We start from the raw sequence: 22,996 nt of genomic DNA on the forward strand, positions 1-22,996 counted from the left end.
TAAATAATAAACATTCAATCATGAAAGGTTAATGGATTCATAAAGTTGGGCCTTGTGGCATTCAAGTGGAGAATTGCTCCTGTGATTGATATTGGGGAAGAGCAGTAAGACCAGACAGAAAGTTTAAAGTGGAGATGAAACATTGAACAATATGACTGTGGCTCCTTTCACTTTTACCTAAAGCAAGATATGACACTGCAGTCAAACTTACTGTCCACCCAGATAAGCTGGAAAACTAGATTGTATTTCATCTTTTCGCCAGCAGAGTGCAGCCATGTTACTACAAGCTAGTTGGTGACGTCATTTGGTTGGTTGTTTATAATGAGCGCTGAGTACTTCAGACCACTGTAAATGTTTTTGTAACGTGTTGAAATGATGGAGTTTGTTTGACTTATGATGAGAAATAAACAACCACAGACAAAGTTAAAAATTAAGTGCCTATGAATTTTAAGCCAATAAGACCAGCTATAGTGTTAAGACCTGTTCCAATGGAGAAGAATAACAGCAGCGAAAGTGAAAGTGAACGTTACAGTCAATGTCAAGTTGACAAATGACAGAAATCACTTTCCCACACCAAATATGTGTTCTTCTACTGCCTCCATCAAGTTGTACGACCACAACAACACGAGACACCTACGACAATACCTTAACATTGTTACGTCACAGCTAACATAGCTAACATTAGCCTAACCCAGCGGTGGTCACATCCACAAGCCACCTTATATCATGATTAACATCATTCCTACCTGTAGAGGCCGAGTCAAATATCAGCATCTTCTGCATCATGAAGCATTGGAAAGAAAACAAACAAACAAACAAAAACAGTATGACTTGTCATCAGAAAAACTGTCGGGGTTGACTGTCACTTGAATTTGTCCTGTTTCCCCATGTGTGTCCAGGTTAGATAGCTGAGGGGGGCAGTTGGGTTTGGCGTTGGTGCGACCATTCTCCTCTTGGTGTGCATAATAGACTGTTATCCTTGAAATGGAGACACCACCAAAATCTTGCTGGCTCTTTGGTAAAATCTGGAAACAAAGAGCTCCCTCTTCAGCAACAGAATTGGCTTATTATGTTCAGCTGATGATGATGTTGGCTTCACCTTAGATAATAAACCAGAAGTCTTACTCTGTTTACACCTCACGGCTTCGCAAGGCTCCTCTCCCAGTATTATATATCCATATAAGTAATCCCAGACTCAAGTTTTTCTGTCAAAACAGAAAATAAGGTGGATACCAGCAATGCAACGTGTCCCATCCATTGGGTGCCATGTGACTTTGCGTACATTCGTGCATGACTCTACTCAAAACATCTTATACACTAGCTGTAAAAAAACACGGTTTACGGCACCAAGTTAGCTAAGTCTACTTCAACAACTCCTGTTGGCAAGCAAGCAGACGGACATCAAAGAGGAACCAACTCAATGACATCATCATCTGGCTTGCTGAAAGACAGCTGCACCTGGCTGTTGAAAATGTGAAATCACAATCTAGTTTTCTAGCAAATCTAGATGGATATTAATTGCAGTGTCATATCTGGCATAAGGTAATATTCACACAAATCCCAGTCATATTGCTCAGTGTTCATCACCTCTTTAAGAAGTGTTTCATATCAGTATTAATCATGTTAAATCTGTAATGGGGTTAAACTGCTCAGCAGTTATAAAGCGAGTCAGGGGAATGAATGCCGTTTACTCTGCTAGTAATTATGAAGAATATTTATTACAGGTGAGTCTGAGTAAACACACTCCCCCAACATCAAATCAGTTGACAAAAGCGGTCTACAGCCTGGTTGAAATCTTCCCTGTAGCTCACAGTACAGTGGTTCATTCTGTGCCTCTGAACAGCGTTTCATTGATTTTCTGTCATACATACAGGCTTTAGGTGAGGACTGTGGTTTTAATTGTTTTTTTATCCATCAGATTAACCAAAAAAAAATGTTTGAGCTCTACGGCTACACAGCACAGACAGTGCTTGGAGCTGTTGGAATTCACTAACAGCAATGACCCAGATAAACCTAAGAAACAACAGGTGTCCATTTGGAAGGGACCCACTAGACAGGTATTTTGGGCTGTAATTAATACCTGGGGAGAGATTGAAAATGTGTGACAAACAGAATTAAAATCACTGAAAACATGTGCACAGTTTGAATCACTTCAGCTTTTATAGAGAATGATATCCATTAACTATACAAAAAAAAGAATTAAATTAAGAAAATGTTTCCTTATTTGTTAAAAGGTGTTTTGAATAATTTCTATCTTGATGCTGTCAGCAGTAGCCTGACATCACCAGACCAAATTGCAAATGTGAATTAATCAAACCTCTCTGTTCATTTTCAAAGAGGAGTTATCAACAGGCATAGACCAAAATGCTTCTGGATGCAATCGGTTAGACCTGCAACCAATCAAAGCATCGACACATGGGACATAGCCTTGAGCGACCGACCAGTGACTAGGTTTGCCCGGTGTAGTGGCAAATCACTGTAGCACCAGCCAAGCACAGCACACAAGGGCAGATGAGGGAAAAAAATGCCTGAGCAACAGAAAAATGCAAACAGACTCCAGCGTGCAGAGATGAGCTGGTATATCATAAGTTGAACTTTTGCCAAAACCCATCGCAAAATCGGCAAACACATCTTTTTTCTTAAGAAAATCTTTAAATGCAGTTTACTGTTGTTCTTGTTGGAAAATATACCATCTGGTTTGCTCAATACAGATGTGATAACGGTAGCGAGAAAAAGTTCCGTATCAGCTGCAGCCATCTTGGTTGTTTTTGAAAATGCTTCCATGGAGCTCCTCTTTACGGTCTTCATCTCAAACATGTTCCATATTAGATACATGGTTTTGATTGACCCGCCATGTCAGCCTGCTGGAAACCTGTCCAAAGCAGAGGGGGACCAGACGTATCTGCCAGAGCAAATGAAACATTAGCTTGCAGATTCATGTGGTTCCCAGGCAGGTCAATAGAACAAACCATCTGAAAAAACAACAACAACAACAACAAAAAAGAGCAAACATTTCAGATTGATCAGTGTCTCATGAAAAAGGCAGGGCGTTTTTAGAGGCGTTTGCAGTTTCTTGCTATTTCTATTCTAACACCCTTCAGTTTCTGTTCCTTTATGATGTTTTGTTGATAGACTGTACTCTTAGTCATGGACCGTCTCTGACAAACATCAGGCTTACGAAAATCATGATCCATTAGCGTTCATGCTACTTGAACACATGGTGTTTTAGGGAATTAATGTAAGATAGGTCTTGGGTTTTTTATTTTTGGGTGACTTCATTGATCATAGAGCGGTTCTAATTTCAGGGAGTCCTGTTGGAGAAAGTTTAGACTCTGACCCTTGCTGATTTTATCTTTTATCTTTTATCTAAGAGGGGAGTCCACATTGTGTGAATTAAGCAGGTGTGAGATTGAGAGGCAACGCCATTTTTCGAAGAGAGTTTCAATGATTTCTGACGTTAATAGAATCCAGGGAAAAGACTTCAAGACCAAGGTCATGTTCTCATGCTTTCTATTCTGTGTGAGTATTACTGGAGCAAACAACCATTGTTATTGCTTGAACAATAGGAACATACTACATTGCACTTTAGAGGCAGTGGTGTATGGAGGCAGTCGGTACAGCCTTTTCTTCCTTGCTTTTCCCGAAACCTCCTATTATTATTTACTTGCTTTTTACTTTTCTCCATCACTGCTATAGCTTCTGTGTTACCAAGGAAGAAGAAAGAATTTACATGATAATAGATATTTTACAACAGCTTATGTGACTTTAATTAGTTGAGAAAAATGACAGCTACCTTTTTCTTTCTTCTGTTGCAGTATGCAAGGCTAATGCTAACAGATGTAATGTAAAAAAAAAAAAAAAAAAAACATATTTGAGAACAAGCATAGCAGTTCAGACATTGCATTCTGGGCTGACTTGACAGATTACTTTCAAATGTCTTCTCAGATTAGTAAAAACTCAACGTGTGCTTTTAATTCTACTTGTGTAGATATTTTGAAGCATGTAAACTGGCTTTAAATTGTCAAACTCGGAAACTGAGTTAATGGAGAAGCACAGTGCCTTATCAAATCTAACTGGACAAGTGAAGAGATAGGAAAGAGAGATTTTATAGTCATCCATTAATAGTGCTGCACAGTATATAGGGGAATGAAACTGTGTTTCCTTGGTCCAGGTGTAAAACGGGAAACAAACAACAAAGTAAAAAAACAGGTACAGAACAGGATACAAGATTAGATACAAACATATAGTGCAATAATAGAAAAATATGAATACAAGAAGTGCAAATGATAAAATCCCCAAATAATGATTCAAAGTCTAAAACACAGTGGAATGTAGACTCTATGCAGACATGGATTCACAGAAGCATGTTGGCCATTATCATTGAATAAACCATCTGTAGACACTGGTCCAAGTTTTATGAGTTGGTCTGTTTGACTCTCACAAAAGCTAAGAAAAAAGGGAAAATACACACAAAACCTTTTAACCACATCACACCAGGGGCAAATACTGTAGTTAATTAAAAAAACATGTATGGCCTTGTTGCATTTTCTTGGCCATTTGTCTATTTGTGTGTGGGTCATGTGTGTCCTTACTGAACAAAATAGGCTTGATTGATTCACTTTGAGTAGCATTAGCACATAACTGAAAATACAAATAAATTTGTTTGGAGAGTGAGCGGCACGGTAGTGTGGTGGTTAGCACTGTCGCCTCACAGCAAGAGGGTTGCCGGTTCGATCCCGGGTGTGGGAGCCCTTCTGTGCGGAGTTTGTATGTTCTCCCCGTGTCAGCGTGGGTTCTCTCCGGGCACTCCAGCTTCCTCCCACAGTCCAAAAACATGCAGATTGGGGACTAGGTTAATTGATACCTCTAAATTGTCCATAGGTGTGAATGTGAGCGTGAATGGTTGTTTGTCTCTATGTGTCAGCCCTGCGATAGTCTAGCGACCTGTCCAGGGTGTACCCTGCCTCTCGCCCGATGTCAGCTGGGATAGGCTCCAGCCCCCCGCGACCCTCAAGAGGATGAAGTAGTTAGAAGATGAATTAGTTTGGAGAGTGTTTTACAAAATATCTACAAAGAAAAGAAACTGTAACCTTGCAGAGTCATTGAGGATCTTTCATTGGTATGATGATTGCAAACCTTCATGCAAATTTTAAAAGGGCTGTTTAAACCTTAAATGTGAATCTAAAAAGTACAGTTGAAAATGTGTTAATTAATAAACTGTGTTACAGTAGGAGCAAAATGTCTTTATATATACATCACTCCATAATAGTTAAACTTGATGCTGTGGTGACCAATGAAAATCTAAGACAAAAAAGTTCAGCTAGTAACACACGTTATTTTGCCACAGCAGCAAAAGCATGGAGTTGTCTCAGTTTGCACCTTCCGCAAAAACTTGTATTATCATCTCTGACTAGTGTATATTGGTCAAAGTTTGTTTAAAAATTAAATGAAATGATAACGTAAATAAAACATGTCACTTCCTCTCTCCCATTTCTTGCTCCATGTTTATCTCTAGCCTCCTAAAGTGAGATGTCTGACCAGAATATGGCATCCCAACATCACAGAGAATGGAGAGATCTGTTTGAGGTAATACTGCCTTCACCTTCTTTCAAGCTGCATTTTGTCTTATGTTACATTATTGTTCTTCCTGCTAAGAAAATTATCTCAACACCCAATTAAACAGTATTCCTATAGTTTGACATCCATCCTCACCCACGTTCCCTGGAATTTAATGGGCAAACCTTTTAACAGTGCAGCCAATCACATTCTCAAATGTTATATGTTTGTTGATGTTTTAAACAGTGGTTTGTTACTTTTGGGAACACCTCTGGCATTGTGCGAGGGCAAAAACATACAATAGTGAGCTCACTCAAAGTGCCTTAGAAAATATACCAGTATTGTAAATGTGTTTCTCTCCCTCTTTTTTTTCTGAATTTCAGCTTATTGCGGGAACACTCTATTGATGGCACAGGCTGGGCTCCCACTAGAACATTAAAGGTAAATAAATGCATTAATTTAAGAGAATGTCCATGTGTTGAAGAAAAAGTTACTCTATTGTAGAAATCTGTTTCAGGGATTTTTGACCGTGTGCATTTTAACCTTGAACAGAAAAAACAAGTGTAGTGTTCATTTTATCAGTCTTCATTACAGTTTTGTTGAGGGATTGACTAACAGGACTTTGCTTACTCCCCTTGTGACAGCAATCTCTACTTGACAATGTTTACTTTCAGAGTTAGGGTAAAAAAGAATTCATAGCACCTTCAGCTATTCTGCAGAATAGACCAAGTTTTTTTATATTAAATTATCCACCACATAAACAAAATAATGCAATATGAATCAACATACAGCGTAAAATATCTGAGAAACAGAACAAATCTGGGCACTAGTCAAAATAAATAAATAGAATAGAAAAAATGTTCCAAATATAGGATAAACAAATGAGTATCTTTTTGTCCAGGCAGCACAAATCTCCTCATTCCTTTATGTTTCTTTTTTTATGTACTTCAAAAAAGCAGACCAGACTTCATAAAATTTCCCTTGGTAGTTGTTAGTCCTTGTGATTAACAATTCAAAAAAGGCTAGAATAGATCTTTGTAATATTTCAAAGTTTGTAAATATTCCACTCCGACATCATTGCACGTTCCTTTATGGTTTTACTTAGTCTATTTATTCTCTTCCAAAACAAACAACACAATACAAATATATCATCATGAACAAAGTCCTTCACCCATGCCTCACACCCTTCACAGCCAGATCAGACAAAATGAAACATACACAACAATACAAAACCAACACAGAAGCACCCCACCCGTGGGATAATTCAAGGACACGCAGATTAATGCGGTTTGTGCCAGTTTATAACAATCGCAGAAATGGTCCAAATAAACTTTCTCAACTCAACTCTCAACTCAACTTTATTTATAGAGCACTTTAAAAACAACCACAGCTGAAACAAAGTGCTGTACAAAAATAAAAACATAAGACAAACAATAAAAACAATAAAACAGTAAAACAAGAGCAAGTTGTGACAAAAGCAAAAGAACCCCAATTTACTCTTCGGGGAAATTAATGTTTGTTTTTTTGTTTTATATTGACAGTTTGTGGAGCATGTTGATCCTATAATTGCTTTTATACGTAGGGTTAATGTGAGAGAATTAATCAAGACATCCAGCAGCTGTTAAGGAAAGTGCTTATTTGTTGGTCAAAGCATTTTGTCAAATAAAGAGAAAATACCATGAATATGCATAAACTCATGTCTCTGCAGGGGTTCAAAATTAATTTATATCTGTAGTGAAAAGTTTGAGCCCAAATTAGACTGTGAACTTGTACTCCGTCTGATTGTGCTCAAATCTTGAAGAAATTTAGGAGCTATTGGATAGATGGATATTGTAAAAGCCTGCTCTCCATTCAGTTGGTAATTTAGGAAAGGCCTAGTGTAACACTCCTTGAGATGAGGCTTTTTCTATATTCAGCCACTTCTTTACTGTCTCACACTAACAAAATGGAGTTGCAAGAAATACCACTGAGGGCTGTTAAAAACACTGTGGAATCATCGCAGGACACAATGAAAAATCCTTTGCTCACCAATGTAAGGTAAACTTCATAATGAAAAGCTTTCCAGCTGCATATGAAAGACTGCCTTGACTTTGTTTGCTTTATATTTCACTTAATACAGCACTTTTGCGAGCTGTTTAGAAACAGTTCCTGAAGTTTAAAGCAAGGTCGCCCTCTGCCATAGCTAAACTATTTGACTAAAATGATGTTTGATGGTAGCTACGGTGTGGAACTGAATGCAGTTGTTTGGTGAGGCTCTGCCTTCCATGCTTAATTCTGACTTAAACATTCTGATCCAATCCACCCCTACCTGTGCCTCTCTACAGGGACACAAGGCTGAGATACACGTCTTTATGGAAATGTGTAAATGTATGCATGTATGCAGTTGCCTTTTAGAAGTGTAGGGGCAGGGATTTTTTTCAGAGGCATTGGATAGCCCTCCTACCTCCAGATTTATAAGTCTTTAGGGTCCTCTAGGTTTGGGCAATATGACAAGATTATCATTTAAAATGATATTAGTTGGCCATGATAATGGTCATAATGCATCCATGATAACAGAAGGATATCTTTTTTTTAATTTTGCACTATATTCAGGCTCTCCCTGACTCTTTTCTCTTGCTTTTTATATAGCCCTGTTTTCACCAAACACTTTTGGTATGGTACCTTTGGAACCAAAAGCAACCCTTGAGACCTATGGTACCTATGGTACCTAGACCCTAGGGTTTCCTTCGCAAACAGTATCCTTATATATCCTTATATGTGGGCGGGGTTGTTGTCACTCATTGCTCCGTCCAGCACTCACTGTATTTCCTTATTGCCGGTGACACAGGGGGAAGTCTGCACCTCGTTTATCATCCACAGAACGGGGTTGCACGTTGTCATTTTCAGAACAAATTTTAACAGTTGGTCTCGCTCACCAGACCTTTCTCGAGAAAAGAAAGGTCTGGCTGGGCCGACTCTCACTTTAAGATTGGAGGAAAAAACGCCCCGGCTGCTTGTATTTCTTTCAACCAATCACAGTCGTTCTTGGCGGTGCCACAGCAACAGCGCGCTTGCAAAAATATTGCCGGGGGGAAACAGGTTTTGGTGTAACACGCCCACAAAAATATCACCTACAGGACGTGAACCATGGCAGAAAAATGGCTACATCCCCGCAAGATCAAACACCACAAAAGTTAGTAAAGGACGTGTTGAAAACGGTTGAAAACTGCTACACAACTGGAGGTGATAGGGCGGGACTTCAGCGGGTGGCTCGTTCCGCCCAATGAGAGGCTGATCTATGCAGTGAACTTCCACCCACTCAGACTAGTCCTTCTATGACAAGCTGGACTGGACTGGGATATATGCAGTTTACATAACATAGTTATATATAACGTAGTATTATATAATATAGTCTTACATATATAAACACTTGAAGATCCACTCATTACTAAAGTAATCCACTCTTAACTACTAAAGTAACGGTCAAAGTTGTTAAGGTGAAACTTAAGGTGTGTTGATTTATTCAGGTTGTCAGTTCCACCTTTAAAGTCGCTGGCAGTAGGCCCAGTGAATGAAGTTATTTTTTCTCTGACTCCATCTGCTGTGAGAGGCAGCGAAACATCCTTTCACTTTATAGTCACAGTTTACTAATAGAACTCTCCACGGTATGAACAGTGGTTACATAAGCGTAAAAACCAGCCACAACTTGGCCCTGAGCAGAGTGACCATCTTCTATTGACCAATCAATGAACTGCAGTGTTCACAGCTCCACCTTTTAGTACCAGATCTGTGTGCTAGTTACCCCAACAGAGGGGTGACCAAAGATGGGGACAGTATGGAACGGTTCCATTGGTACCATCCACAGCTTTTCACAGTGGAAACGGGAAAAAAGTGTACCGAACTGAGCTGAACTGTAGATAGATAGATAAGCAATATCCGCACTTCCGCACTATCTGCCTCTCAGCTGCACACAAAGCAGCGGCTCTCTGACGTTCTTCGGAGGTAGCTACTGTACATCATGTTTTAACAAACATGCAGTCAATGACAAGGAAAGAAAAAGGGAAAAGACAGATACAAGTAATGTACTGCTTATCTAAAAACATACTAATCCACTGCTCATTTGGTCGTTACTGCAAAACTTCACCTCAGTGAGTTTGCAACTTGGCGTAAGTTGGTTTGTTGATGAAACAAAATGAAAGTCTCTCTGTTATGTTCTTTCCATTCATCAAGGTTGATAAAAGTGTTACTGAATAAAATAGTTCCAGTTGATTAATCTGATTTATTGATCTCAGCATGCCCTTGTGCAAAAAAAAAAAAAGCTCTTACTGCTGATACATAGGGGCCATTTTTTTGACGATAATATCATATATCATTGTTTTTCTTAAAGATATATCGTCAGTAGGGGACTTTCAATATTGCCCAACCCTACAATCATCCAGTGTGTTTTCTTGAGTTTCCTTTCAAGACTGCCCTTGACCTTATTATCAGGGTTTGTCCAACCTGAAAAGATTCTAAAGTTTTCAGGTTTTAGAAGTTTGTGTTATCACACATTAGTATACTTGGAGGTCTTCTTTCTTTTCTCTGCTTTCAGAAGAAGCTATATTCTGCTAGTTCTTCTATTGACTTGAAAACCACACATCTAGGTATTGATTTCCACTTTGAAGAAACTTCCAAAGACCTTTTCAACGTGTTCATCCAAAACTAATAACAAAGTACTCTCTTCATAGTATTCTCATTGCATTCTCTTTTTCGTATTCCTGTACAGTATGTAGAAAGACAATGAGGGAATATCTACCTTTTTTCTTTTCTTTTATGCCATTTAGAAATCTAGTACAGCTGCTGTGTTAGCGGTGGTGATAAGCATATAGATGCCATCTCATCACTTGTACTCAAGCTATGATTACACTCAGTTTTTGCAGTCAGATTTAGAGTGGGAACAGACGTGGCGTTTACCTTCTCCTGATTACTTCTATTCTTCTTTTCTATTCTCTTCTGTGGGTACACATGCACGGTATAAATAAAAAATTTCAAACGATACTTTGCTCTGAAGTATACATAAATACCTTGTCTTTTATAGCATATTTCAGTCTCAGCTGTGTGATTTTGTTGTTTTGAATACTTTTCTTCTTTGGTCTTGATTCCAAGAAGTCACTGCAAGGAAAGAAGCTTTGCATACAGAATACATGCTTATCTCTGCGTGTGTTTGTGTTCATTATAGCAATCATAACCAGTGAGCACATAGTCCAGCTTAAGAAAAACACTCACTGGCATTGTAGCTTTTATTTAATTGGCAGGAATGCATTTGTGCAACGTTTTACTACACAGATACATGAATTAAAGCTCTCTGATCATTACAAAGCTGGAGAGGAGAAAGAGAAGACATTTTAATTTCGTCTGTTACCAATTTTATGGTGCAACAAAGCCGGTCTGAACCTTGGGTAGATATTTTTATATGTTAATTTATTAAGACAGAGACAAGAAATTCTAACCAATCGTCTAAAATAACCCAAACTGATTCATGACTAGTCTCTATATACAGACTCTACATTCAGTGAATGTAGAGTCTGTAGGCAAACCCCGGAGATCTTGCCTCCAGAAGAAGAGCGGAAGAGCCCTGGTTTCTGGTTGTAGGCTGTTTGTAGTCCGCGTGATATTGACCAATCACAGTTGAGCCAGCTGCAGTTGTTGCCAGGTTAAACGGTCCGTGCGGTGAACTAACGAGGCGGAACATAATTGGCGTCACTGCAAACTCTGAATCCATCGCAATGGTTCAGCATATTTACTTATATATAAACGGAAGTCGGAAACAGAAATTCACCTCCTCCACCCAAATCAAATCGGAATGCCAAAAAATCGGGGGTCTGCCTCCAGAGGCTGTATCGCCGTCTGCCAGAAGTCAGACGCCGAAAACAGCCGATGGATTCTGAGAATGATTCATGACTAATTCATAAATAAAATGTTGGACTTTTTTGGAGCTTTTAATGGCTAATGATGGTTAGGCTATGACTTTCATCCTTTTCCCACCATATTAACTCTGGTTCTTGAACCAGTTCAACTCAAGATTCTTGGAACGTTGTTGCTGTCTAGCGAAACAGTCCGAGTTTCGACCAGTTTTAGCAAAACTGATGTGCCATCAGCAGAGGGCGTTGCTCAGTGTACAGCAGAAGTAAACAGCAATAGCATAGCAAATGGTACTTATTATCTGTGAGCTGTTGTAACAGATGTTTGTTTTTAACCAAAAAAACAAGCATAGGCAAATACTGAAGTTAAGAAGATGTAAAGACTTTTATGTGCAAAACACCATCCTCTCTTTCCAACCTGTAGAATATGACACATCCACTGATTGTCTTCACAGTGTGCAGTTCAGGTCAAGGAATACCTGCTATTTTTTGGTCCCAGCTGGGAACCAAGTCTTCAAATTCCAAACCAATTTATTTTGGGTTTGTGTTGATGTGAACGGTTTAACATTAGGTAGGAGAGCCGGAACAGAACTTGTTGTTGGAAAGGGATATGTGAAAGGAGGCCATGGCATGGAACTATCAGGCATGGTTGAAGTTATCTTTTGTTTAGCCATAGAGAGTTTACCTCAGATTGAAAGTACAGTCACCTTTTGATGTTGCTATTAGATGTGTTGGTTTGGCTATTGTGCTTTTTCATGTCCATCCATTTCTATCCCTGGACCATGTCTGACAGTTGGTCGATATTTGTTTGTTGTCTCTGGTCCAAGTTTAAATGCTGTCTTTTGTTGTTTACTTAAATGAAGATGTGGATGTGGTCATAAGCATGAGTGCAGTTGGGTTTGAGTCCACGTATGTCACTGAGTGCAAAAAAATATGTGAGGAAAAAGTAAGTGCAAAAACTGTGAGTCAGAAAGGATTGTGTTAGTTTTTGAGTGGGTGATGATGTCCCTCTTCACTGGTCACCACTCCTCTCCACTTCAGCCCACACACACACACACACACACACACACACAAATGCCTTTGCAATAATGGCTTATGTGGTAAATTTAACACATCTCACTACATTTACAAAGCATTGAATGCAAAAATACATTCATGTCAAACTCACAACTTTGTTGCTTTGAGGTTTTTTTTTAAGCAGAAATATTTCATTTCGACTGATTCTCTTTCCTTGTTTCTGTGCTATTAATTTTGAATTAAACTGCTGTAAATTTACATATGAAACAGGCAGTTAAGTTGACAGTGTTGTATAGTTAAAATTGAACTTCACTTGCTGTGTGACCACGGGAACCATAGAAACTACAGAGAGGCAAATGATACAATAGCTGATTGTATTGGTATCTCAGCTTCCTGAATAATCCTAAACACCTCTTCACCTGCAGAGAACAGACAAATCATTTAGAGAAACAGCACTGGAGAAACATCACCATCAAAATCATATTTTCTAGTCAGGGACCACTTTCTCTGTTTAAATCTACAATCTGCTCTCCTAAGCGTCGTGATGCGATTATACTCGGTGGACAGCAGCAGCCTGTGGTGTACAGGCTGGTAGGATTTGAGATAGCTGGGAACACCGACCGCTGATTCAGAATACAGGAAATTCCAACTGCCGCAGTGGCAAACATTCGCCTTCTGAAAGGCTTCTAGTGTACCTGCAGTGAAATAAATAACACAAATGTCGTGTCCCATCTTCACTACATACTGAATCTATGTTAGGTTTTTAGAATGTTGTGTGTTCACACCAGATAATTGCGATGGTAATTTTACTTTTATTACACATTAACTCAGAGTTCATCACAATGAAAGACAACATATAGAAAATAAGAGAACATAGCTAACATAACAGAATACAGTATGAGCATGTCATCAACAACAACAGAGAACAACAAAAGATCAACACAATCAAATAGAAACCCCTAAGCTATCAAAAAAAGACAATTGCGATTTAAAAAAAAAAAAAAAAAAAAAGACAAAATAAAGGATTCTCAAACCAGACAGTAACAAAATCACTTACACTTTCACTGCAACACCAAACTACCTCCTTTGTAGAAGGACAATCCTCTGGCTGCAGTGAGTGTACCAGCACTGATTGCATTGAATTCAGTACCATTTAAAATACACCAATTTGAGTTTTGAAAAAAGGCTTTAGAAATGACACCTTTAATAACAGGCTGGCAATAGTAATAGCTGGTGAAAGTTTGATTTCAGTTCACTAGAGATAGATAGATAAATAAATAAATAAATAAATCATAATAATGATACAATGGTTCTTTTGAGTTTGGAAATGAAACCTACTTGTTCATGGTACATTGGAGATGGAGACAGAGAAAAAGCTATAAATTGTTCTTTGTGATTAGTTCAGCCTGGCTCAAAGCCTCATTATGTAAATGAAATAAATACATGTGTGGAATGATTGAAAGATAACTGAGTGGAATCCCTGAAAGCATTCATTTGACATTGATTGGCAGACCAGCTAAAAGTTATTTGCAGCAGCTCCCAGTGAAATAAAACATCCCTTAGTAGGTGGTCTTTTGTGAAGTCTTCCAGTACTTTATTTCCCATCACATTTCACTGCTGGTCTTAGATTTCACTTGACTATTCCTGTAAATGGAAAGCTGGGGATAATAAAAGTCGTTAACGATGGGGGGGCGGCATTATGATGCTGTTTTTCCATACACAAAACCCTACAGCCTATAGCTACTGCCAGACCTACTGTAGAGTGGCATCCTGCATGGTACTGTGATACATGAAAGAGTCCCATGGCTCCTGCTGACGGGAGATTCAGGAACTGATGATTTTGAACTTAATCTTTTGTTCTGCTGTGCTACTGCTTTGTCTCAAAGGAAATGTTAAAGAGATTCTGCAATCCTTGCGAAGGTCATTGCAGCATGATATAATTACTGTATGTAATGCTTACTATCTTAGAGATGGAAAGTTATAAAGCTTGCATTTGCATTTCAGGAAGTTACTTTACAATCAAGCGTAATTAAGTGCATATATATGTAGTATTATAGTACATTGAGAATGATGATTGCTGTTGTATTCACTTTTTTGACTGGTAGGAGAGTTTTTATGGTTCATTTAGCTGTGGTTCAGTTCTTTAACTGTAAGGTTGTGTGCACATAAATAAGTATAAAGTAAACATTTGATGGGGCTTCTGGTGGCCTGCATCCTGTAAGGTGAGTGAAAGGACAGATTAGACGCAACCAAATACCAGTGTTTTTTTATTTCTCAGAAGATCAGCATTTGAATGTAATTGTAATTGAATGTAATGTAACTTTAATTATATAACGGTGCGCAGAAGTCTCTGCATAATGTAAAACTGCTCAGACATGCAGGAACTAAGAAGCTTTGTTTTGGAATAGGTAGATAATCTGTATTTACATTGTGATGCAATGTGACTATTTGATCATTAACGTTTTTCATTGTTTTTCATTGTTATTTTTCTAGGACGTTGTCTGGGGATTGAACTCCTTGTTTACGGTAAGTTTTGCTTGTTGTTTCTTCTTTAACATGGACATGTTTTTATAAACTAATCTACCCACAAATACATTTTGAATTCTCATCACACTGACTGGGTAAATGGCCAGCATTTTTGAGCATTTGATAGTTTTGCAGTCTGTGCAGATTTTAGAAAAATGAATGGTTATGTTTTTACACACAGTTTTCCCTAAAATTTGTAGTTAAATAAGAAAAAGCTGTGGCCAGAGATCTCTGTCCTTTAACAGGCATGATTGAACGCAATCACAGTCCAGCTTTTGAACAAATACATTCACACTGTTGAAGTTTTTTCAAGTTGCTTGCTGTATGTAGGTTACAGCAATGACATGAGTTCCAACTCAGATCAGATGAACTGAGGCTGTTGTTTGTCTCTCTTTACAGCTGTAATAAAACCATTATTTTTGACTGGGGGGAAATTATACTTCTCAATATGAAGAACATTCTGAAATGATAGGGGGAAAAATGGATTGTACATTATGCTTGTGGAAATGCATCCCCAGCTGGTTCTGGGTGTCCCCTTGTTGCAGGTCAAACAGTAATTCATTGCAAATGGTTCAGAAAATGAAGATAACTAATTGGATTTTGGGATCTGGTGGGGAAAGATGTTTATTTAATCATTCATTAAAATGTACCAAGGCTGAAAGGAATTTAATTCTGTGAATATGAATGCAAACATGATGCTGAAAATAAAGTGAATAGGGGATATGTTAAATTCTTAAATTAGTCATCAAAATATGGACATTTATTACAGATTTAAAGATATACTATGCAGGATTTTCCTGAAAAATGTGTCGATAGATAGATAGATAGATAGATAGATAGATAGATAGAGTGTGTAGTGTAGTCCAAATTATTTTGCTGATTGTGAGCTTTCGTAAATTCGTCATTGGTTGCATTTTGAAAGTATCCACACTTGCCCAGAGGTCAGCACTGTTTCTATGATGATAATAGTGATGGTAATCTGTACTGATGTGTGGCCATGCCCTGAATCTTACCTCTTAATCAGGAAACAACCTCTCAGGCCATCCTCCATTTTATCTCTCTAATATCTCTGCATCTTTCCTCGCTTGTTGTGCATGGCATCTCTATGGCAACAGCATAATTAAGATGTTTTGTTTGTCGCAGTTGCAGAACTCAGGGTGACATTGCAGACAGCAAATAGTGCTTGAGTGGGCAATATCTCCCTCAGCAGCTTTTTTCTTTTTATCTGGAAAAGAAATGTGACCCACAGATAGAAGTACTGAACCCTGAAAAGTTCTGTAATAAGCCGACCAAACATTTTAGATCTTCTGGCCATGATCAATCACCTGTTTCTTGACTTATGTTCACACTGTTCTTTAACTTTGCTGTTTTTGCCTTTTCTCTCTGTACCTTGTAACCCTTCATGTCTTCTCTCTTTCTTCCTCTGCATCAGGACCTGTTGAACTTTGATGACCCTTTGAACATCGATGCAGCAGAACATCATCTGAGAGACAAGGTGAGGTTTTACTGACATATTCAAGGTGATTGAATCCTAAATTCTGTTTTATCATCAGTCATAAATTCAGTGCAAAAAGTGACTTTAATCATTGACATGCAGGTGATTCACTTGGGTAGCTTCCCCATAGTGTCTCGGATGTGCTTATAGTCTCCATAATCATATTCATACCTTAGCTTCTGTTGGCAGCCTGCATAGAAGCGTATTTGGACAGGACGCACAGCTGCTGCAGAAGGTACTTTTCCTGCTGCAGCTTTCAGTGATGCCCTGTGCGCACTACCTGCTTTTGTAGGTAGGATTATGTGATATTCAGTTGAGAGTGCTTTAATCTGATGTAGTGGGCTAAAGACAAAGAGCAAATAGCAGCCTTTCTGAGGAGAGAATGGCTGTGATGTTATTTTCAAGAGCTGTATGCATGAAGCAGGTGCATATGCCACTTCTTAAAATTTATACTTGTTCATGCACAACTAAATATGTTCCTCAACAGTAGACAGTAAATAAAAAGTAGTAAAGTAAAAAAACAGTAAAAAAAGACAGTGTAAATTAAAATAGCACTCTAAACTCCTTGGTGATGTGTATATTGTGTGTAAAGTATTATGTATGTATGCGTGTACATCTGCATGCCTTTGTGTGATTTTGTTTGCGTGTTTTTATGCCTCCGTGCCGGCGGCAGCTATGGCTAGAGGCATTATGTTTTCGAGTTGTCTGTCTATCTGTCTGTCCCATTCTTGTGAATGCAATATCTCAAGAACTCCGAGAGAGAATTTTCTTTAAATTTGGCACAAACGTCCACTTGGACTTTAAAATGAAATGATTTGACTTTGGTTGTTAAAGGTCACTGTGGCCTCACAAAATTCACACGAATTTACACACAAATCTCAACAAAATTTTACACAAATGTCTAATAGGATAAAATGATGACATTCTTTTATCCAGAATGTCAAAGATCAACTTCACTATGGCATCGTAATATTCTGCAAAAACACTGTTTTGGTCATTATTCAACGTCATAACTTTACCTGTAACTAAACAGAAGGGGAGACATTTGGTCAGATTTTGACTTGGTGACACTAATCTTGGGTGCCCACCTTGAAAGTGTGCTGATTGTATAGATCTTCTGTGCTGCTGGGTTAAAAAATATGTGTTTTGGAGTTTGTATCTTTCAACATTCAAATTTGAAGCCATGCCTGTGTGGCTTTTCAGTCCTCCTCCTCTGGTAGTCCACCACAAGCTCATTGGTTCTGCTTACATTGGCTCTGGAGCTCTCTATCAGTCCTCTGTGCTCCTCTGTAAAAATAGTCTAAGTTAAGACAGCATGTTTCCCACTGGAAATTATTTACTGGAATCATACATGTCAATATCGTGATAACTCTGAAAAAGTATACTTTTTGCCTTTCATTTAATTCCTTCAAAATTTTCAGTTTGTAAGTCTGGACAGGTGTGGATGTTTACTGCAACTTGACTGGTTGGTGGAGGCATACAAACATGAGGCAGTAGTTCTAGTTATGAACCGTAACTAAAGTCAAACTTTATCCAGGCCTTACCAGTGTTTTTGTATACACAATCATAGATGCTGAGCTGCCATGGGAGTGGTTGAATGCCAGCCTTCTTCTAAGCAAAACAGAAAATCAAGATGGTTCTGCAAGATAGGCACCCTGGATAATTGGTTCTTAACTTCTCCCCCCTATCTCTCCCCATTTGCAGTCTCCAATCATTTCTATGTTGTGCAACTCTCTGCCTTTCACTTCTTTATCAGTACATCAGGCAGTGTCAAAAAGTGTGGAGAAGCTGATGTTCTCAGTGTTGGCTTACAGTAATTGCTTTCCTGGATTGCCAACCGAACTAATGTAACTCAGCAGGGAGCCTGCTGACCACGGTAATAGTTGTTAGTTGAGCCCGAGTTGAGGCGAGCTGAAAGCATTTTAAAGTACAACATTTGACCTTTGGCACTTTGCACAAACCCTCTTCCATGATGTATTGGGATGTGCCCAGCAGTGCGTGATAAAGTTTGCCATGTGACCCCCATTAGATCTGAGAGTTTGTCTGTGTGTGTTGTTGTGAAAGTCAAGAGAGTGAGTGTGGAAGAAAGGATTGCTGGTTTGTGACAGGGGTAATGATTATTTAGATGAGTCAATAGTCTCTGGTGTAGTACAGGGAGAGTGTCAATTGGGAGCCTTTCATGAAGTAAATACAAGAAATGTGAGTTTTTGTTGTTAGTAACCCAGATTACCTTGTCAGTGAGCCAAAGCCTCTTAGAAATTTCTCTGAGGCCATAAGAAACAGCATGCTGCTTTGTATAAACACACACAACAGTTGTTGTTTTTTTTCATGCTAACTGAAGTGCATCCATTGACTTTGCACCAGCATTGTGATATTTCCTGCATATACCTATTCTTTCATTTCTCAGACAGGCCATTACCCCACTAAAAAGGAGGTTAAAAAAACACTCAATAGAATGAAAAATGTAATGTCCTTGGCATGTACACAGTTAGCAATCCCAGATTGCAATGCATTGCATTTTTATAGATACAGAAATTACCTCGCTGGGCTCTACACATGTCAGGAGTGTAAAATTGTGCAACGTGACAAAAATCTCAAATTACTGCTCACTCTAGAGTCAACTATTATGTATCTGTTATGCAGAGAGTAGTGGATGTATGAACAAGGGAGTACTTTCCTACACAGCATATGTCTTCATGCAAGCACTGGGTTCTATGCTCTTTATGTGTACTCTTTTGGTCCAGGTGCAAATGCAAATGGCTTTGCAGGGCCCAGTCCCAGGTTGTGGGTTATACATAAAACATGAGGCACACTGCTCTACCTTTATTTTCAGACATCTGTTTAGGCAGAGGTGCTGGCATTGTTCTTTTGCTCTTAAGCAACCATTAAATTAGCCATCAGTCACCTAACAAATGTAGCTGGTAAGCTTTGCTAATTCCATTAACTGCTTCAAATGCAAACTAAAGAAACATAACACTCCAAACTTGATAAGTATTATTAACAATACTCTGTTGGTGAAAGCGTGAATGCATGAACAACTATTATCTACATTCTCCAGAAGAAGGTCCTGCCTCGTTTTTGACATCAGAAAGGCCATGCTAACATAGTTTTTTAACACTGGATGTTACCTGAACATACCATACTGTAAACTGTAAATTATCCAACCTGAAGGCATGATAAAATGTGTTTGTTTGTATAAGTATGTTAAAAAGAAGGTTATTATATGGCATGCAATAGGCAATAGTACAAATTTGGAATATTCTGCAAAGCACTGCAAGTGTTTCTTAACAATCTGGATCTTTAGAACTGCTGGTGGGATGTTTGAGGACCTTTTTCAGCCAATCAAAGGTCTCATCAAATCCTCTCTTTACTTCCTAAATGGGATATAATTCCTGATGAAACAGGCTGTTGGGTGGAGCACTCGATAATGAAGGATTATTCCTAAGTATAAATCGATGGTCTGTCAGGTATGACGAAAAAAGTGATTTGATTTGCAGGATGGAAGAGCAGAATTGTTAAAAAATGAATGTCTTTATTGGTTAGTAATATTTCACTCATTTAGTATCCATATAATTCCTTATGAATGGATTTAAAAGTGTTATACCCCAAAATACCAAGCCTGAATCTTCTTCATACCTAATGGGGGGTCTAATCGATACTACTTCATTTTCACTTTACAAAATGTAATCATCTCGCAGATTAAAGGAGGGCATGTTGTGAAAGCAATTAGCATTATCTTTAGTTTACGTTTTGGTGCTGCTTCACTGTGCTGTTATGGTTCTCTGGAGTCACAACAACTGAAAACACAAAGCCATCCATCCATGACCCACGCCCACTGAGTCACAGCCTGCTGTAATCAACTTCGGCAGCGAGTGGGTGAAGCCGTGGGAGTGTGTGTGTCAGCACGCATGTATGAATGTGGATGTGGATGTGTGTGTTTGTGTGTATTGAGGTTTTTTGAAGTGGAACTCTTCCTGCTCTCTGACTACATTTGCTGGTTAAAGTGGCTGAAAGGAACCATCCTCATGGGCAATTTAATGTGTGTGTGTGTGTGTGTGTGTGTGTGTGTGTGTGTGTGTGTGTGTGTGTGTGTGATGTATTGTACCATTGTTGGGAGTGAGTGGGTTTTTGTGTGTACACACGCACACACAAAAACCCACTCACACCTGTATTACAAACACCTGTATTACTATCACAGTTAGTAAGGAAAAAATTAAATAGAATAGGCTAATCGGGTGGAAGAGTCTGCAGTCCCAGCATTTGCTGATTTTCCATATGCATGAATGTCCTGACTAATTAACTGACATTGCAGACTGATTGGCTAAAGTCAGAGAACATCCTCTGACTGACCAGGGATTGTTTCAGAGTACCCTCTTTGTCTGTGTGACTCCCTCAGTACTTATTTGTTTGAAGCTTGATGAAGACCACTGATGAATACTGAGCTGTGAAATGTGACACCTATGACAATTTGAAACCCCCTAGAGGGGCATTTAATCTATAAATACAAATTAGGCTTCTCTATAGCATAAGTGCAATGTGTGAAAGATATTCATATTGATTGATATTGACAAATAATGTTTGAACAAGGCAAGTGTGATTCGGATTTTAACATTTGCCTCAGCAGACTAGAAACGTTAAGTCCAAAGCATTTGACATAGGTTGCCTGTGTTTTCCCTTTGGATGTAAACGTTTGCTGTGTCCCAGTTCCATAGTTACATATTAAGCAGGTTTTGAGTGTGTAGTATGTTCACAATTAACAGTGCAAACAGTTGCAAAAAATTCAAATGAATATTGAATGGTGGTAACATGGTTTCAGAAGGATACTGGAAAACAGAAGACGTTAAAGGGATAGTGCACCCAAAAATGAAAATTCAGCCATTATCTACTCACCCATATGCCGACGGAGGCCCTGGTGAAATTTTAGAGTGCTCACATCCCTTGCGGAGATCGGTGGGTGGAGCGGCTAGCATACCTAATGGTAGACGGCGCCCCAGACTAACGTCCAAGAACACAAAATTGAATCCACAAAGTATCTCCATACTGCTCATCCATAGTGATCCAAGTTTGCTGCATCCGCGACATAAAGTTGTTTCGAAAAACATCATATGAACTCTGTTTTTAGCCTCACTGTAGCCTGTAGCTCTGACTGCTTCTCTGTGCTCTAAGATTATCTAAGATAATAGAAAAATAGTAAAAATATTATTCCTCACTATATGAAGTGACAAGATCTGTATAATGGATTGTAAAGAAATTTGTCAGGTTTTTATTTTGTAGACATTTGATCTGTATTTATAGCGTGATGGGATGACAGCACTGCATTTGCGAGTAATCCATCCAAGAGTAATGTGTGTGCAAAGCTGTATGAAAGCTTTGTTATACATAATTTTAGTGTAACTTTATCATTTTTTTTCACTGTGAAAACATTGTTATGAAGAACGGTTTGCGGAGAAAATCCATAGAGAAGAACAGGTGTGAATTTGGACGCATTATGTGTTGTTTGGGCCCATAGGGTAAATTAAAATAGGATGTCCAAGCACGAGTGTTGAATAGCTCCAGAGATTCTGCATGTGCAGGGACAATACAACTTTTTTTTTACCCACAGCAGCAAGGTAGACATTGCTAAGAACTACATACATTAGGGAGCAGGGGATTAGAAAAAGCACCAAGGTCCTAGGCAATCTCACTACTAATAATGGCCTCAAAAATACCATAAAGTTGAATCAACACTTCTCATGCTGTCACTACCAAAAACGTAACATGTTTAACTTTACAAAGAAGAGATTGAATAAAGGGCCCATGGTACTGGACTGCATTAGGTTGTACAGATGTACCAAATAAACTGGAAACATATTGCATCAGTTATCAGCAACCCATTAAAGTATATACTGCTTGTGTTACTGAAGAGGAAATAGGAAAACTGAGCCCTTAAAATGTTTCAAAAGGAAGGAAATAAATCAGATCATATATGATGTCTTATAGTAAATCTACCAGGATAGATTTAGTTATATAGACAGCTGAGATGGGAACATTTTTGAACCTTGTGAACCAAAGTGAATAAGCTTACCTTTAATACACCACCCACCAGTATGAACACCAGTCATTATTTAAATGTCAGTTGTTTATAAAAATGGCAAAAAGCTGGATCACCAGAAAACAGAAGAGTTCAGAAGTCTGCCAGTGTATCTGGAACATATTGCTAGAGATTTCTCAGTATTCTGTAATGTGATATTGATTCCTTGTAAAGCACAGACTTACAGACACAGTGGAGGATGTGTGACTGGTTGAGCTCCAGGGTTCGCGCATCCCATTGTTGCCTTAAATTCTCTACGTCTACATTGATTAGTACTCATCAGTGCAAGCACCCACTTTTCTTTCTCTCTGTCTCTCACTGATCTGTTCATGCTGTGGCTTCTTCAGGTATCTCAAGTGGCTTAGCCTCTTCAATCAATACTTAATCATGTCAAGCACACACATACATGCACACCGTTTACTGCAGCCTGATCTAGCTTCTGTCCCCGGGATT

The 22,996-nt window shown here is 38.7% G+C and overlaps 1 protein-coding gene across 1 annotated transcript in view; it reads left to right on the forward strand.

The window, feature by feature from the left end:
* Nucleotides 1-22,996, forward strand: part of ube2f (ubiquitin-conjugating enzyme E2F (putative)) — a 61,562-nt gene that overhangs the window by 25,950 nt on the left and 12,616 nt on the right. Inside the window, exons 6-9 of the mRNA XM_049594648.1 lie at nucleotides 5,516-5,586; nucleotides 5,940-5,997; nucleotides 14,946-14,978; nucleotides 16,411-16,473. Coding sequence (XP_049450605.1) covers nucleotides 5,516-5,586; nucleotides 5,940-5,997; nucleotides 14,946-14,978; nucleotides 16,411-16,473 — 225 coding nt within the window. The remainder of the gene's footprint in view (nucleotides 1-5,515; nucleotides 5,587-5,939; nucleotides 5,998-14,945; nucleotides 14,979-16,410; nucleotides 16,474-22,996) is intronic.

This window comes from Epinephelus fuscoguttatus, linkage group LG13 (genome assembly GCF_011397635.1).
Source record: "Epinephelus fuscoguttatus linkage group LG13, E.fuscoguttatus.final_Chr_v1".
Classification (NCBI taxonomy): domain Eukaryota; kingdom Metazoa; phylum Chordata; class Actinopteri; order Perciformes; family Serranidae; genus Epinephelus; species Epinephelus fuscoguttatus.